The sequence below is a fragment of the Hemitrygon akajei genome, chromosome 31 (genome assembly GCF_048418815.1).
Source record: "Hemitrygon akajei chromosome 31, sHemAka1.3, whole genome shotgun sequence".
Taxonomy (NCBI): Eukaryota; Metazoa; Chordata; class Chondrichthyes; order Myliobatiformes; family Dasyatidae; genus Hemitrygon; species Hemitrygon akajei.
Window position 1 is genome coordinate 14,198,781 of NC_133154.1, and position 12,870 is coordinate 14,211,650.

General features: G+C 38.8%; 1 protein-coding gene across 2 annotated transcripts in view; it reads left to right on the plus strand.

Moving 5' to 3' along the window:
• The window catches only part of rangap1b (Ran GTPase activating protein 1b), a 49,313-nt gene that overhangs the window by 30,357 nt on the left and 6,086 nt on the right, over nucleotides 1-12,870 (plus strand). For both annotated transcript variants that reach the window (XM_073033840.1, XM_073033841.1), the window contains exons 7-12: nucleotides 149-307; nucleotides 468-581; nucleotides 3,643-3,742; nucleotides 4,105-4,189; nucleotides 5,965-6,220; nucleotides 9,020-9,121. In XM_073033840.1, coding sequence (XP_072889941.1) covers nucleotides 149-307; nucleotides 468-581; nucleotides 3,643-3,742; nucleotides 4,105-4,189; nucleotides 5,965-6,220; nucleotides 9,020-9,121 — 816 coding nt within the window. The remainder of the gene's footprint in view (nucleotides 1-148; nucleotides 308-467; nucleotides 582-3,642; nucleotides 3,743-4,104; nucleotides 4,190-5,964; nucleotides 6,221-9,019; nucleotides 9,122-12,870) is intronic.

Here is a 12,870-nt window from a genome sequence, read left to right on the forward strand (position 1 = left end):
AGTGCTTTGTGGAGCAGTTTTATATGGGAGGGTAAGGGTGATGCAGAAGTACTGTGTATAGGACATGCTTATGTGAACTAGCAGACATAAAAAATAGGTTGTTGATGGATGAGAATGAAGAAAAATGCAAATAAAATATTTTGTTTAGTCCATAGGAACCCTGGAGGAGGTACACATGACACAGAATGGAATAAACCATCAAGGCATTAGAGCTTTAGCGGAGGCCTTCACTAAAAACCATAACCTGAGGGTTATAAACCTTAATGATAATACCTTCACAGAGAAAGGAGCTATTGCCATGGCGGAGGTAAGAGGCTGAGGCCAGAGCTGTTTTTCTTCATTTTTTTTGCACTTTGTTAGAAGCAATTACATGTCTGCCAATACTTGCAGCCATTTCACGTCAAATCTTAATTATACTTCTAGTTGTAATTGGTGCTTAAATACTTTTTTTTCTTATATAATTTTAGGCTTTGAAGACTCTCCAAAACATTGAAGTACTAAATTTTGGAGATTGTCTGGTACGATCAAAGGGAGCAGTAGCCATTGCTGAAGCTGTAAGAATTGGCTTAACACAACTCAAGGTTTGTATTTTAAAACTGAAATCTTTTGCATATTTTTCTTCTTTTCAACCTATCCAAACAGATGGAGATGAGTGAATACTAACTGCTTCATTAAGATTTTTATTACCTTTCAACAAAAAGTTCTAAAATTCCCTTCAAACCTAATTGTATAGCTCTGCTTTTTTTTAAAGTACTTAAAGTCCTTCTCTTGTACAAAATGTCTGTGTGTGCCTGTTCTTCAGTGAACCCATCCTTCAAACTGCTGTGGAGAAAGTTATTAGGTTAAAATTGTAATGTGCATTCAAGTTGTTAAACATTGCTGACAAAAATGATGCATTAGTTCAATGGAAAAGAGTATTGGATTAGTAATTCTTGTAAAAGCTATGAATTATTCTATTCTTCCTGAAATGCCTTTAGAAAGTTTATGGTACTTAGAACATTAGTTAAGCTGAGATCTTGTATAGTATTTATTTCTTGAATTAAATTAATTATAGTTATATTTATAATACTGGGATAGTGCAGACTTTTCTTGGAGATCTTGCAATAATTTGCCAATCTTGAGTTGTAATGTTGTTTGAAGTGGGATGAATGTTGTAAATCCCTCCCACTTAACATTAATGACACTAATAGCAGACTGGCCAGAAAGGGTTTGCTAAGTTGTTGAATTATGTTCTTCAGCCAAGAATTGGGCAAATAGCGAGAGAGACAATAACAAAATATTTTGAAGTAATTTGAATTGTCTTGGTAGGAGAGAGGACAATAACTTGTGCCTCGGTCAGATAGTTATGGGTTGAAGTCTCCCGAAAGTCTTGGAGCTGAAGTTTTCCTGGGTAGTAATTTTGGACATTAGACATCAAAGGTGTTTTCAAGATGGTACAGGCAAGTTAGAGAAACTCTTCCTGCTATATCTGGAGGTGTAATGCTAAAGTAGGGCAATTCATTGAGAAAGGGATTCAGTAAACTCTTCTACATGTACAGGATTGTAGAAATTTGGAATTCTTCAAATGACATTTGAAGTTGAATCTATTATTAATTTTCATTCTGAGATTAATAGTTTTGTTTCAAAGGCAGGTATTGGTTGTGTAGGCAAAAGCAATATATGAAAACACAAAGGACTACACAAGCTGGCATCTGGAGCAACACACAAGATGTTGAAGGAACTCAATTGATCAGACCACATCTATGAAGAGAAATGGCCTGTTGATGTTTGTGTGAAGAGCCTTCATCTAGACATGATACAGGGTCTCAACTTGAAATATTGACTGTCCATTTCACTCCATAAATGTTACTGAAAAGTAGATGTCTGGATTGGGTAGCAATGGGCATGAAACCAAAGCACGAAGTATTTTCCTACATTACTTTGTGTTCAATGTCTTCACTTAACAGGAATGTATTAGCTAAACAGCAGCCACAACTTAGAGTGCATTTAAAGTATTGAAACATCTTAAGGGGTCTCACAGGCATGTTGTAAAACATAATTTGCTGCCAATATGAGAAATATTAGGACAGATCAACAAAAGCTTGGTCAAAGCAATAACTCTTGCATTGTTAAAGCAAAAGCACAAGTAGAGTGGAGGACGTATTTGGGAAGGACTTCCAAAGTACTGTCATGCCTACTAGTGATGGTTGACTAATTCTGGGAATGGTGAGGAGGGAAAATTGTAGGATTGGTGGATGCAATGCCTTGAAATCAGTACTTAGGTTTTTTTTAAAATTGGGGATCAGTTGTAGGTTGATGCGTACAGAAATGATGAATAAACAGTGGTAAAACAATATAGGATGTTGGCATGTAGGCAGAAAAGTATCTGAATACCCAAAAGACTTCAATACAATACCAGGGTATTCTGTAGTCACTTAATAGGATGCTAGATGGAGATCTAAATGTCAGGTGATACACAAAAGATGTAGGATTCTCTGCCACTATTAAATGGCAGTTTGACAAAAATACTTAGAGAAAATCCAATTTATTCAAATTAGGGAGATTTTACAATTAAATTTGATCCTGCCCACCCACTTTTGCTTTCACTACATCATATTGGGAAGCAGGAACTTCCTTCCATCTTTCCAAAGTTGTGGGGAATTGATGCTAATAATAGTTTTTTGTAAATTGGTTTATTATTGTCTCATGTACTGAAGTCCAGTGTAATCCATGCAGATCATTTCATTACAACAGTGTGCTGAAGTAGTATAAGGGAAAGCAATATCAAGATGCAGAATAGTGTTATTGTTACAGAGAGAGTGCATTGCAGGTAGACAATAAGGTGCAAGGTCCTAACGAGGTATATTGTGAAATCAGGAGCCACTTTATCATACGAGGAGATAGTTTGCTAACAGCAGTATGGAAGCTGTCCTTGAACCTGGTGGACCTGTCAGATTTTTGTGTCTTCTGCTCAATAGGATGAGGGAAAAGAGAGAATTGGGTGGAATCTTTGATGGTCAGACAGACCACAGAGATGAGGCTTGTTTCTGTGATATGCTAAGCTATATCCACAACTCTGCAGCGCTTTTTTTTGCTATCTCAAGCAAAATTGTTGTCCTACCAAGCCATGATAAACCCATATAGGTTGCTTTCTATGGTATATCAATTTAAAAATTGGGGATCAAAGGGGACGTGTCAAATTTCCTTAACTATCTTAAGACGTAGAGGTTCTGGTCCTCTTTCTTGGCCATGACATCTACTTGGTTGATTCAGGACAGGCTGTTGGTGGTATTCACTCCTAAGGACTTCAAGCTCTCAACCTTCTCGACCACAGCACTTCAGTGAGATCAGCTTAAAAGTTCTTTTGCAGATTTGAGAACTGAATCTGGATACTTCCAACTTGTTCCCATTGTGTTTTTTGATCAGTTGGAAACATTTTTGATGACATTTTTATCATAATGAGGGCAACTTACATTGCTTTGCTCTCTTCTCTGCTTTGCTAAATTTGGAGATGTGAAAAACTTATGTATTTGCTCAAAACATACATTATAACAGGCCTGTGCTATTTATACTGCACATGTAAAGCTTCCCACCTTTCTTCAATCTGTAAAATTAATTTTTCTTTCACCCTCTTTTTCATTGTTTAACCATATGTATCTGTAGGAATTGAACCTTTCATTTGGTGAGATCGGGAAGAATGCTGCAATTACAGTGGCCGAGGTCATGGAACATAAATCCCTACTGGAAAAACTCGATCTAAATGGTATGTATGTGTTATAATTTTACCTTTGAATCCTGCATTTTTTCTAGGCCAGAATGAAGAAAATGGGTTGTTTCCCCTTTGACTTCAGATTTAGTCTGTTTGGAACCTCTTGTCTTTCGCATCACATTCTCCTGGATGTGATGGAAGTTGTTTTCCTCTCTGTCAGCTGAGAAGTAATTCCTAATCCAGGTATTTCTCAGTGCCAGCAAGCCCAATAGCAGCTTCTATCAGTTACCCATGAGTGAGGCTAAGTAGGTACACTGGGAATAAAGATAATGAAGGAATTAGAAGAATTTGGCTTATCTGTTTGAATGCTTAAAAACTTGTTTTTTTTTTAAATGAAAAATATTTTGCCTATCTAGGAAATTGGCTTGGAGAGGAAGGTTGTGAACAGTTGAAGGAACTTATGGACAGCTTTAAGAAACAAGATTTGCTGAGCTCTCTCAGGTAAGTTCATAACCAACTTCATAGATTCAGAAACAATGTTTAATTGCTTTCCTTTCAATATCACCATCTTGAAAACAAATAGTATCCAGGAATTATGCAGTATATTAGCATCACAGCTGTAAAGCATAATTTGCTGCCAAATGTATTGATCATTTTTGAGCTTCTGATGCAGTTCGGTTGAGCACCTACTACTGATATTTGGCAGGCACCCTACATTTAATCTTGTACCAATTCCATCTGGACATGCATTTTGTTCTTAAATGATCATTGAAAGGCATAAGAATTACATAGGAAATCTAACAAAAAATTAGGCTTGTATTCAGTGTTGGGGTTTTAAAAATCAACAAATCTCAATGGAAAATGTGTATTAGGACTTGAATAGATATCCAGTACCTAATGTTTTTAAGCCCCATTCAAGGAAAAAAATCAGTAGCCTTTCTTTTGATTGCGAAGGAAAATTATTAACATTAATTCTCATTTGAGAAGGTTGAGAGCACTTGTTCACGATAAGCCTATAACTTTAATTAAATTTGGAAGGAAACCATAATCTATTATTGCTAAAATGATTGAGGCTGAATAAATAAGAAATTGTTGGAGAGTCAACATTCATTTAAGAGAATATTAGTTGAGCCATTTAAACAGATAGAGAGATACAGTACATCATTACATCCTTTTTTTTTGTAAAGAAGTTCTGATCTAATTCCATTGGCTTGATTTTATTTTCAGATTTACCAGTAATTGTTTTTTTTTGAGGGGGGTGGTTGGCAGAGGTATAGGAATGACCAAACCCATTTTTATTAAGTTTTCCTTACATTGATATAAAACTGTGCTTATTAGCTTCAGCAATGTACTTTAAAAACGGTGATACTGAGCAGCAACAAAGGACCAATTGCATCTATTGATGGATACTTGATAGAGAAGACTGGAGTATACATTTCCAAGTAATTTACTGACAAATGATAGATTGGGCACCAGATACGGGGAAGAAATCCCTTTCCACCCTTCAGTCTGTGTCACATGTGATCTTTTTTAGTTTCTGTCTGTGAAAATGTATCATTAAAGCAGAGAAACATGGTAATCGGGAAAGGATACAGCATTGTGGCATGGCTTAGGGAGCTGCTTTCTTACACCTCTAGTGACACGATTTAATCTGCTGTCTAAATGGAATTTACAAATTCTCTTTACAACCATATGTAAGTTTCCTTCACATCTCAAAAACATAAAAGGTTGGTAGGTTGATTGAACACTAAAATTGCCTTTGGTATAGGTGGTGGTAGCTTCTAAAGCTGATGAGAAATTGGAGAGAATAAAATAGGGTTGATATAAGATTCATATAATAGGGTGCTTGATGACCATGGTCGGTGGACTGAAGCACTTAGTTCTATATTTCATTTGTCCCTTCGAGCCTCCTACCTTTCATATGATTGTGGCTAAACCAAATTCAGTATTCCGTTTCTGCTTCTCCCCATATCTCCTGATCTTTGGGCATTACTATTATATATTTAATTTGTGTTAAATGATTTGGCCTCCATCCTTTTCTGGTAGAGGAGAAATTTCTTCTCATCTTAGTTCTGAGGCTGCAACCATTGATTCTGAACTTCTTGCCATTGGGAACTTCTTTTCTGTGTCATTAAAGCTCCTCCTCCTAAATAGTAGTGAACATAAGCCCAATTGTCCTAATCTTCCCCCCACATGTAAGTCTTGCTTTCTTGGGACAGGTGAGAAGCACATTTTGTACTGAGCTAAGTTACCATTCTTTTGCTTTTTCATTTAAGTGACGATGAAGGTGACGGGGAAGACGAGGAGGAGGAAGGATCAAGAAATATTGATGACGAGGAGGAAGATCTAAGAAATATTGATGAAGAGGAGGAAGATCTAAGAAATATTGATGAAGAGGAGGAAGATCTAAGAAATAGTGATGAAGAGGAGGAAGGACTAAGAAATGATGAAGAGGAGAAAGATGATGAAGAAGAAGAGAAGGTGCAAGTGAAAGAATCACCAGATACAAACCAAGTGATCGAACCATCTGTGGTAAGTTTTTGAGAAACCAAGGAGTTTACATAATTTCACACCACTATGGGCCATAGGATTGGGGGTGAGGGAGGATGTTTTGATATTTCAAGTCAAGAACCTGTCTGCATCAGGATTGAGACTGGAAAGAGGATAGCTGCTGTAAGGAGGTGGGGAGGAGTTTAAATGGGTTGCATAGCGATGGATGACTCAGGGATGAGGGATGATGTGCAGAAAGAGCCGGGGGTGGGGTGTTGGGAGTTGAATAATAGAAGCCAGCTCCATCCCTCCTCCCTATTCTAATTTTAACATTGAGATTGCAGTGAAGAAATGCCTAGAGCTATACTTTTAAACAATCAAAAGGATAAAATAATGAAGTACAGAATGGCATTATTCATAGTCATTCCAATTAAAATACAATGATTTGATATTGCAGATTCTGGTGAATAGAAGACCAAATAATTCATAGTAAAATGATTATATAGATTGTTGGGAATGTATTTGTAATGCCTTTCATTTTTTCAGGTCCAGGGCCCTCAAACCCTTTCATTCCCAGGATCATTATCATAAACCTCCTCTAGACCCTTTCCAAGGCCAACACATCCTTTTATAGCTTTGTATATTTTGGTGTGTAAAGGAAAAGCAGACATTCACCAAGATCTACAAATTAATAAACAAAAGACTTGTCACTAATGCATCTCTCTGATTTTTAATTAATTTGTTTTTTTGTTTTGTTTTGGTTGTTATCTCTGAAAACTCTTTCCACTTTGGTTCTAAGTAGCAGTCCCATTCTGATATACATTATACAGTCGGCCCTCTTTATCCGTGGGTTCCGCATGCGCGGATTCAACCAACCGCGGATCGGGAAAACCCGGAAGTTCTCTCTCCAGCACTCGTTGTTAGAGCATGTACAGAACTATTTTTTCTTGTCATTATTCCCTAAACAATACAGTATAACAACTACTTACATAGCATTTACATTGTATTAGGTATTATAAGTAATCTAGAAATGACTTAAAAGTACAGGCAGTCCCCGGGTTATGAATGAGTTCCGTTCGAGTCCGTCTTTAAGGCGGATTTGAGGTTGGAACAGGTACATCCGGTATTATTTAGTGTCAGTTAGTCCAACGTTTTTCTTAGTATATAGTACATATTTTACCTTTCTATGCATATAAAACACTTAAGAAGCATACATATTTCAATAATTAAACCATTGCAATGCTTAGTGATAATTGTAGCTTTCATCGGGGCAGGGCCTTTCACATGCTCCATTAAAATTGTTCCGATCATTGACCGACTGTAGCCTAACGCTTTTCCAATGACCGATGGTGTTTCACCTCTTTCCGATCGCTTTATTACTTCCACCTTATTTTCGATCGTGATTATTTTCAAGAACAGAAACACCACGGATTCAGAGCTACGCCAGGTCCTAATGTCCACACACTGAACGTGTTAAATAAAGTCCAGGTCCTAAAGACCACCGTACTGATTCCGCGTTTTTTGGTATCCGTGGGGGGCCTCGGAACCAATCCCCCGCGGATAAGGAGGGCTGACTGTAATAACAATTCCAGTACTTCAAAAAGCACATTTTTGAGGTTGGAAGTGGGGAATGTTGCTGGATTAGAAGATGCTCTACCCTGCATCTATACCTGATCTGTAAGCCTTTAGTCAAGATAGACCTTGAAATATTCTATTGCATATCGCTTGTGGATGAGTTTGGAAAAATCAAAACACACAGAATCATAAAGAATGTTGAGTGAACTCACCATCTTGAAGGTAAACATGAATGAACTCAAACTCCCTTAATTCATAAATAATAAGTCAGTAATTTCCCCGGCCTCTCACCCCCAGCCACAGCAATTTGTATCATGTGCCTTAAACACACAAAACTTTACAGAAATGTGTAGGAACAATTTGAAAGGCCACACAAAATTGGTGTTCAAGTAATGACTGATATATTTTAAAAACTGATGCGCACCAGAACACTCAAAGCTTTTACATTCTGTTGATAAAATTACCGATAAAACTACATTACATTTTGATTACTGAATGGTGGATACTGAAAGACTTAATTAAGCAACAGATTAACTCCTGGTTACAGAATAGAATGATTATTCACAGGTCTAACAGTAAATCCAGTTTTCTGTTACGGCAATGGTGCATGCTACAAAGTAATTAATGAAGTTTCTTGAAACTTGGGTGCTTCATTTGTCTCTCTCTAGTCTTTGTGTATGATTCTCTGTTACCACATTAGCCCTCACTATTAAAGTATAATATAACGAGTGGATGCTAAGCCTACTGAATAATGGCGAAAACTGAAAAGTTAATGGATGGCCTTTGAGAAAGTGGAAGTTGAAAGGGTTTAGTGAGACACTTCCAGTGCTCGGATGCTGAAGGTATATCTGCAATAATGAGTGAAGGATGCAAAGCCAGAATTGGAGTCACAGAGTTTTGAAGCAATGTGACTAATGCTTCATTTAGTTGCAGAATTAGTGGTTGGAGCCGTTGTAGGAGGTTGGGTGGAGGAGATGAGGAGACACTACAAAAGGAAATTCAGCTTTGTGATGTGAATTTTAAATTGATACATTGGAGGACCAGGAACCCAGATGGGTCAGTAGTGGTGATTTGTAGATGTTACTTAAGTTGGATAAGTTAAAATTAGTGTTTTGATTGGGCTACAGTTAATGGAAGGCTAGATGATTGTGCCTCATTTGATCTTCAGTCATCTATTTTATGTTTTAGTACTATTGTTGGAAAAGGAGCTTGGGTTCTGATTCTATTCCAAGCTTTTCATTGCTTTTTTTTTTCTTATTTTATTAGAGAAAATTTGCAGAATCAGAAGCCGCAGTCTTCTTGAACTCTCCATCCCCAGACAAATTCCTTAATATGGGGTCAAAGCGTTCACATTTGATATTGCAACAGGTACCGTGAGAATATTGAGGATTTCCTTTTACATTATTCTCTTCTGATTTTCACATTTATCGGTGTCAACATACTGCTTAAGTGGTCTGGTTTCATGGGTGCCATCAGTCACTCGCATGGGCATTCCTCATTTATGAGACTAGTAAGTTGACAGATGGTTAACAATGAAGAAGAAATAGATTGGGCTCTGGGTAATGTACTTCAAACTTTGTGTTAGTCGTTAATGGGATAAAAGATGGAATCTTGCTCAATTGTACTTTAACCTTGTTTGAGGTACTGAGGGCATTTGCAGCATTTCTGATGAGCAAGTTAATAGTGCAATTCGAGTGATAAATTCTGGACCTTTTAATTCTACTAATTCTGCATTATTGTCTATGCCAGTTGGGTGATTAGGTGCCTGCTCTTCAAAATGAACACTGAGTATGTACAGTTTGATTCATTGTACCATATTGTATACATTTGTAAAAAAAAGTTTGTGAATCCTTTGAAATTATCTGGTTTTCTGCATTAATTACTCATAAAATGTGGTCTAATCTTAATCTAAGTCACAGTAATAGACAAACATAATCTGCCTTGGCTAATAACACAAACAATTGTACTACTTCTTGTCAGAATTGAGTACACTATTTAAACAATCACAGTCTAAGTTCAAAAATCTTTGTGAACCTCTGGTGTAACAAAAGCTCTTAGGAGTCAGGTATTCTAATCAATGAGATGAGATGGGAAGTGTGGGTTGTAGAGGTGCCTTGCCCTACAAAGTCAGGTTACTGACCGAGTCTGCTCTTCTCAAGAAAGATCCGTTTATGTGCATTATGCCTCGATCAAAACAGCTTTCGGAGGACCTTAGAAGAATTGTAGAGATACATGAATGTGGAAAAGGCTACAAAAGCATTTCTAAAAGACCTGAGTATTATCAGTCAACAGTAAGAGAGATTGTCTGCGACATGGGGGAAATTCAGTACTCTCCCAAGGACACTAGACACTAGAATACCACAGCACAGTACAGGCCCTTCGGCCCTCGATGTTGTGCCAACCTATATATTCCTTAAAAAAAGTACTAAACCCACACTACCCCATAACCCTCCATGTACCTGTCCAAGAGGCTCTTAAATACCCCTAGTGTTTTAGCCTCCACCACCATCCCTGGCAAATCATTCCAGGCACCCACAGCCCTCTGTGTAAAAAGAAACTTACCCCTGATGTCTCCCCTGAACTTCCCTCCCTTACATTTGTACATATGCCCTCTGGTGTTTGCTATTCATTCCCTGAGAAACAGGTACTGGCTATCCACCCTATCTATGCCTCTCATAATTCTGTAGACCTCTATCAAGTCCCCTTTCATCCTTCTACGCTCCAAAGGGAAAAGTCCCAGCTCTGCTAACCTTGCCTCATAAGACTTGTTTTCCAATCCAGGCAACATCCTGGTAAATCTCCTCTACACCCTTGCCATAGCTTCCACATCCTTCCTATAATGAGGTGACCAGAACTAAAAACCAAGTGTGGTCTCACCAGTGATTTGCAGACTTACAACATGACCTCTCTACTCTTGAGCTCAATCCCCCTATTAACAAAGCCTAGCATACCATAGGCCTTAACTATCCTATCAACCTGTGCAGCGACCTTGAGGGATGTATGGATTTGAAGCCCAAGTTCCCTCTGTTCATCCACACTCTTAAGTAACCAACCATTAACCTTCTGGTTTGTCCTTCCAAAATGCATCACCTCACACTTATCCGGATTGAATGCCATCTGCCACTTTTCTGCCCAACTCTGCATCCTGTCTATGTCCTCTTGTAACCTTCGACCACCTACAGCTCCATCCACAACTCCTCCGGTCTTCGTGTCATCCGCAAACTTACTCACCCATCCTTCTGCCTCTTCATCCAGGTCATTTATAAAAATCACAAAGAACAGGGGTCCCAGGACAGATGCTTGCGGCACTCCACTAATCACTGACCTAGAATACTTTCCTTCCACTACTACCCTCTGCTTTCTTCCTGTAAGCCAATTTTTTATCCAAACAGCCAAGGTTCCACTGATCCTATGCCTCATGACTTTCTGGATGAGTCTCTTGTGGGGGACCTTGTCAAATGCCTTGCTAAAATCCATGTAGACCACATCTACCACCCTACCCTCATCAATTTCTTTTGTTACCTCTTCAAAAAACTCACTTAGGTTTGTGAGGCATGACCTTCCCTTCACAAAGCCATGTTGACTAACCTTGAGTAGACTGTACTTCTCCAAATGCTCGTAGATCCTATCCTTAAGAATCCTTTCCAATAAAACGTAAGACTCACCGGTCTATAGTTCCCATGATTCTCCCTATTACCTTTTTTAAACAAGGGAACTACATTTGCCATTCTCTAATCCTCCGGCACCTCCCCTGCAGCCAAAGAGGATTCAAAGATCATAGCTACTGCTCCAGTGATCTCTTCTCTCACTTCCCACAACAACCTGGGGTATATCACGTCAGGCCCTGGGGACTTATCAACCAGGAGTGGGCATCCTGCAAAGATCACACCAAGAACACAATATGGAATGCTGAAGGAGGTGAAAAAGAAACCAAGGGTAACAGCAAAAGACCTGCAGAGATCTCTAGAACTTGTGAAAGTCTCTGTTCAGTGGACACATAAGAAAAACACTGAACAGAGTGGTGTTTGAGGAAGGACACCTCAGAGGAAACCACTGTTCTCCAAAAAAAACATTACTGCATGTTTCAAGTTTGCAAAAGACCAGCTGGATATTCCATAACGGTTCTGTGACAGTGTTCTGTGGATAGATGAGACAGAAGTTAAACTTTTTGGCAGAAATGCACATCACTATGTTTGGAGGGGGAAAAAGGGCAATGCACTCCCAACACCAAAACCTCATCCCAACTGTGAAGCATGGTGGAAGGAGCATCATGGTTGGGGGCTGCTTTGCTGCCTCAGGAGCTGAACAGCTTGTAATTGTTGAGGGAACAATGAATTCAAATTTGTATCAAGCCTTTTTACAGGAGAGTGTCGGGTAGCAATCTATCACCTGAAGCTTAATAGAAATTGGATGATGCAACAAGACAATGATCCAAAAGACAAGAGTAAATCAACAATTGAATGGTTTAAAATTAAGAAAAAATGTGTTTTAGAATGGCCAAGTCAGAGTCTAGACCTTAGTCCAAATTAAGTGCTGTGGCATGACCTGAAGAGACAATAGACAGTAGGTGCAGGAGTAGGCCATTCAGCCCTTCTAGCCAGCACTGCCATTCACTGTGATCATGGCTGATCATACACAATTAGTACCCCGTTCCTGCCCTCTCCCCATATCCCTTAACCCCGCTATCTATGAGCTCTATCTAACCCTCTCTTGAATGCATCCAGAGACTTGGCCTCCACTGCCTTCTGGGGCAGAGAAGTCCACATATTCACCACTCTCTGGGTGAAAAAGTTTTTCCGCATCTCAGTTCTAAATGGCCTACCCCTTATACTTAAACTGTGGCCTCTAGTTCTGGACTCACCCATCAGCGGGAACATGCTTCCTGCTTCCAGCATGTCCAATCCCTTAATAATCTTATATGTTTCAATCAGATCCCCTCTCATCCTTCTAAATTCCAGTGTATACAAGCCCAGTCACTCCAATCTTTCAACATATGACAGTCCCGCCATTCTGGGAATTACCCTTGTGAACCTACGCTGCACTCCCTCAATAGCAAGAATGTCCTTCCTCAAATTTGGAGACCAAAACTGCACACAGTACTCCAGGTGGGGTCTCAC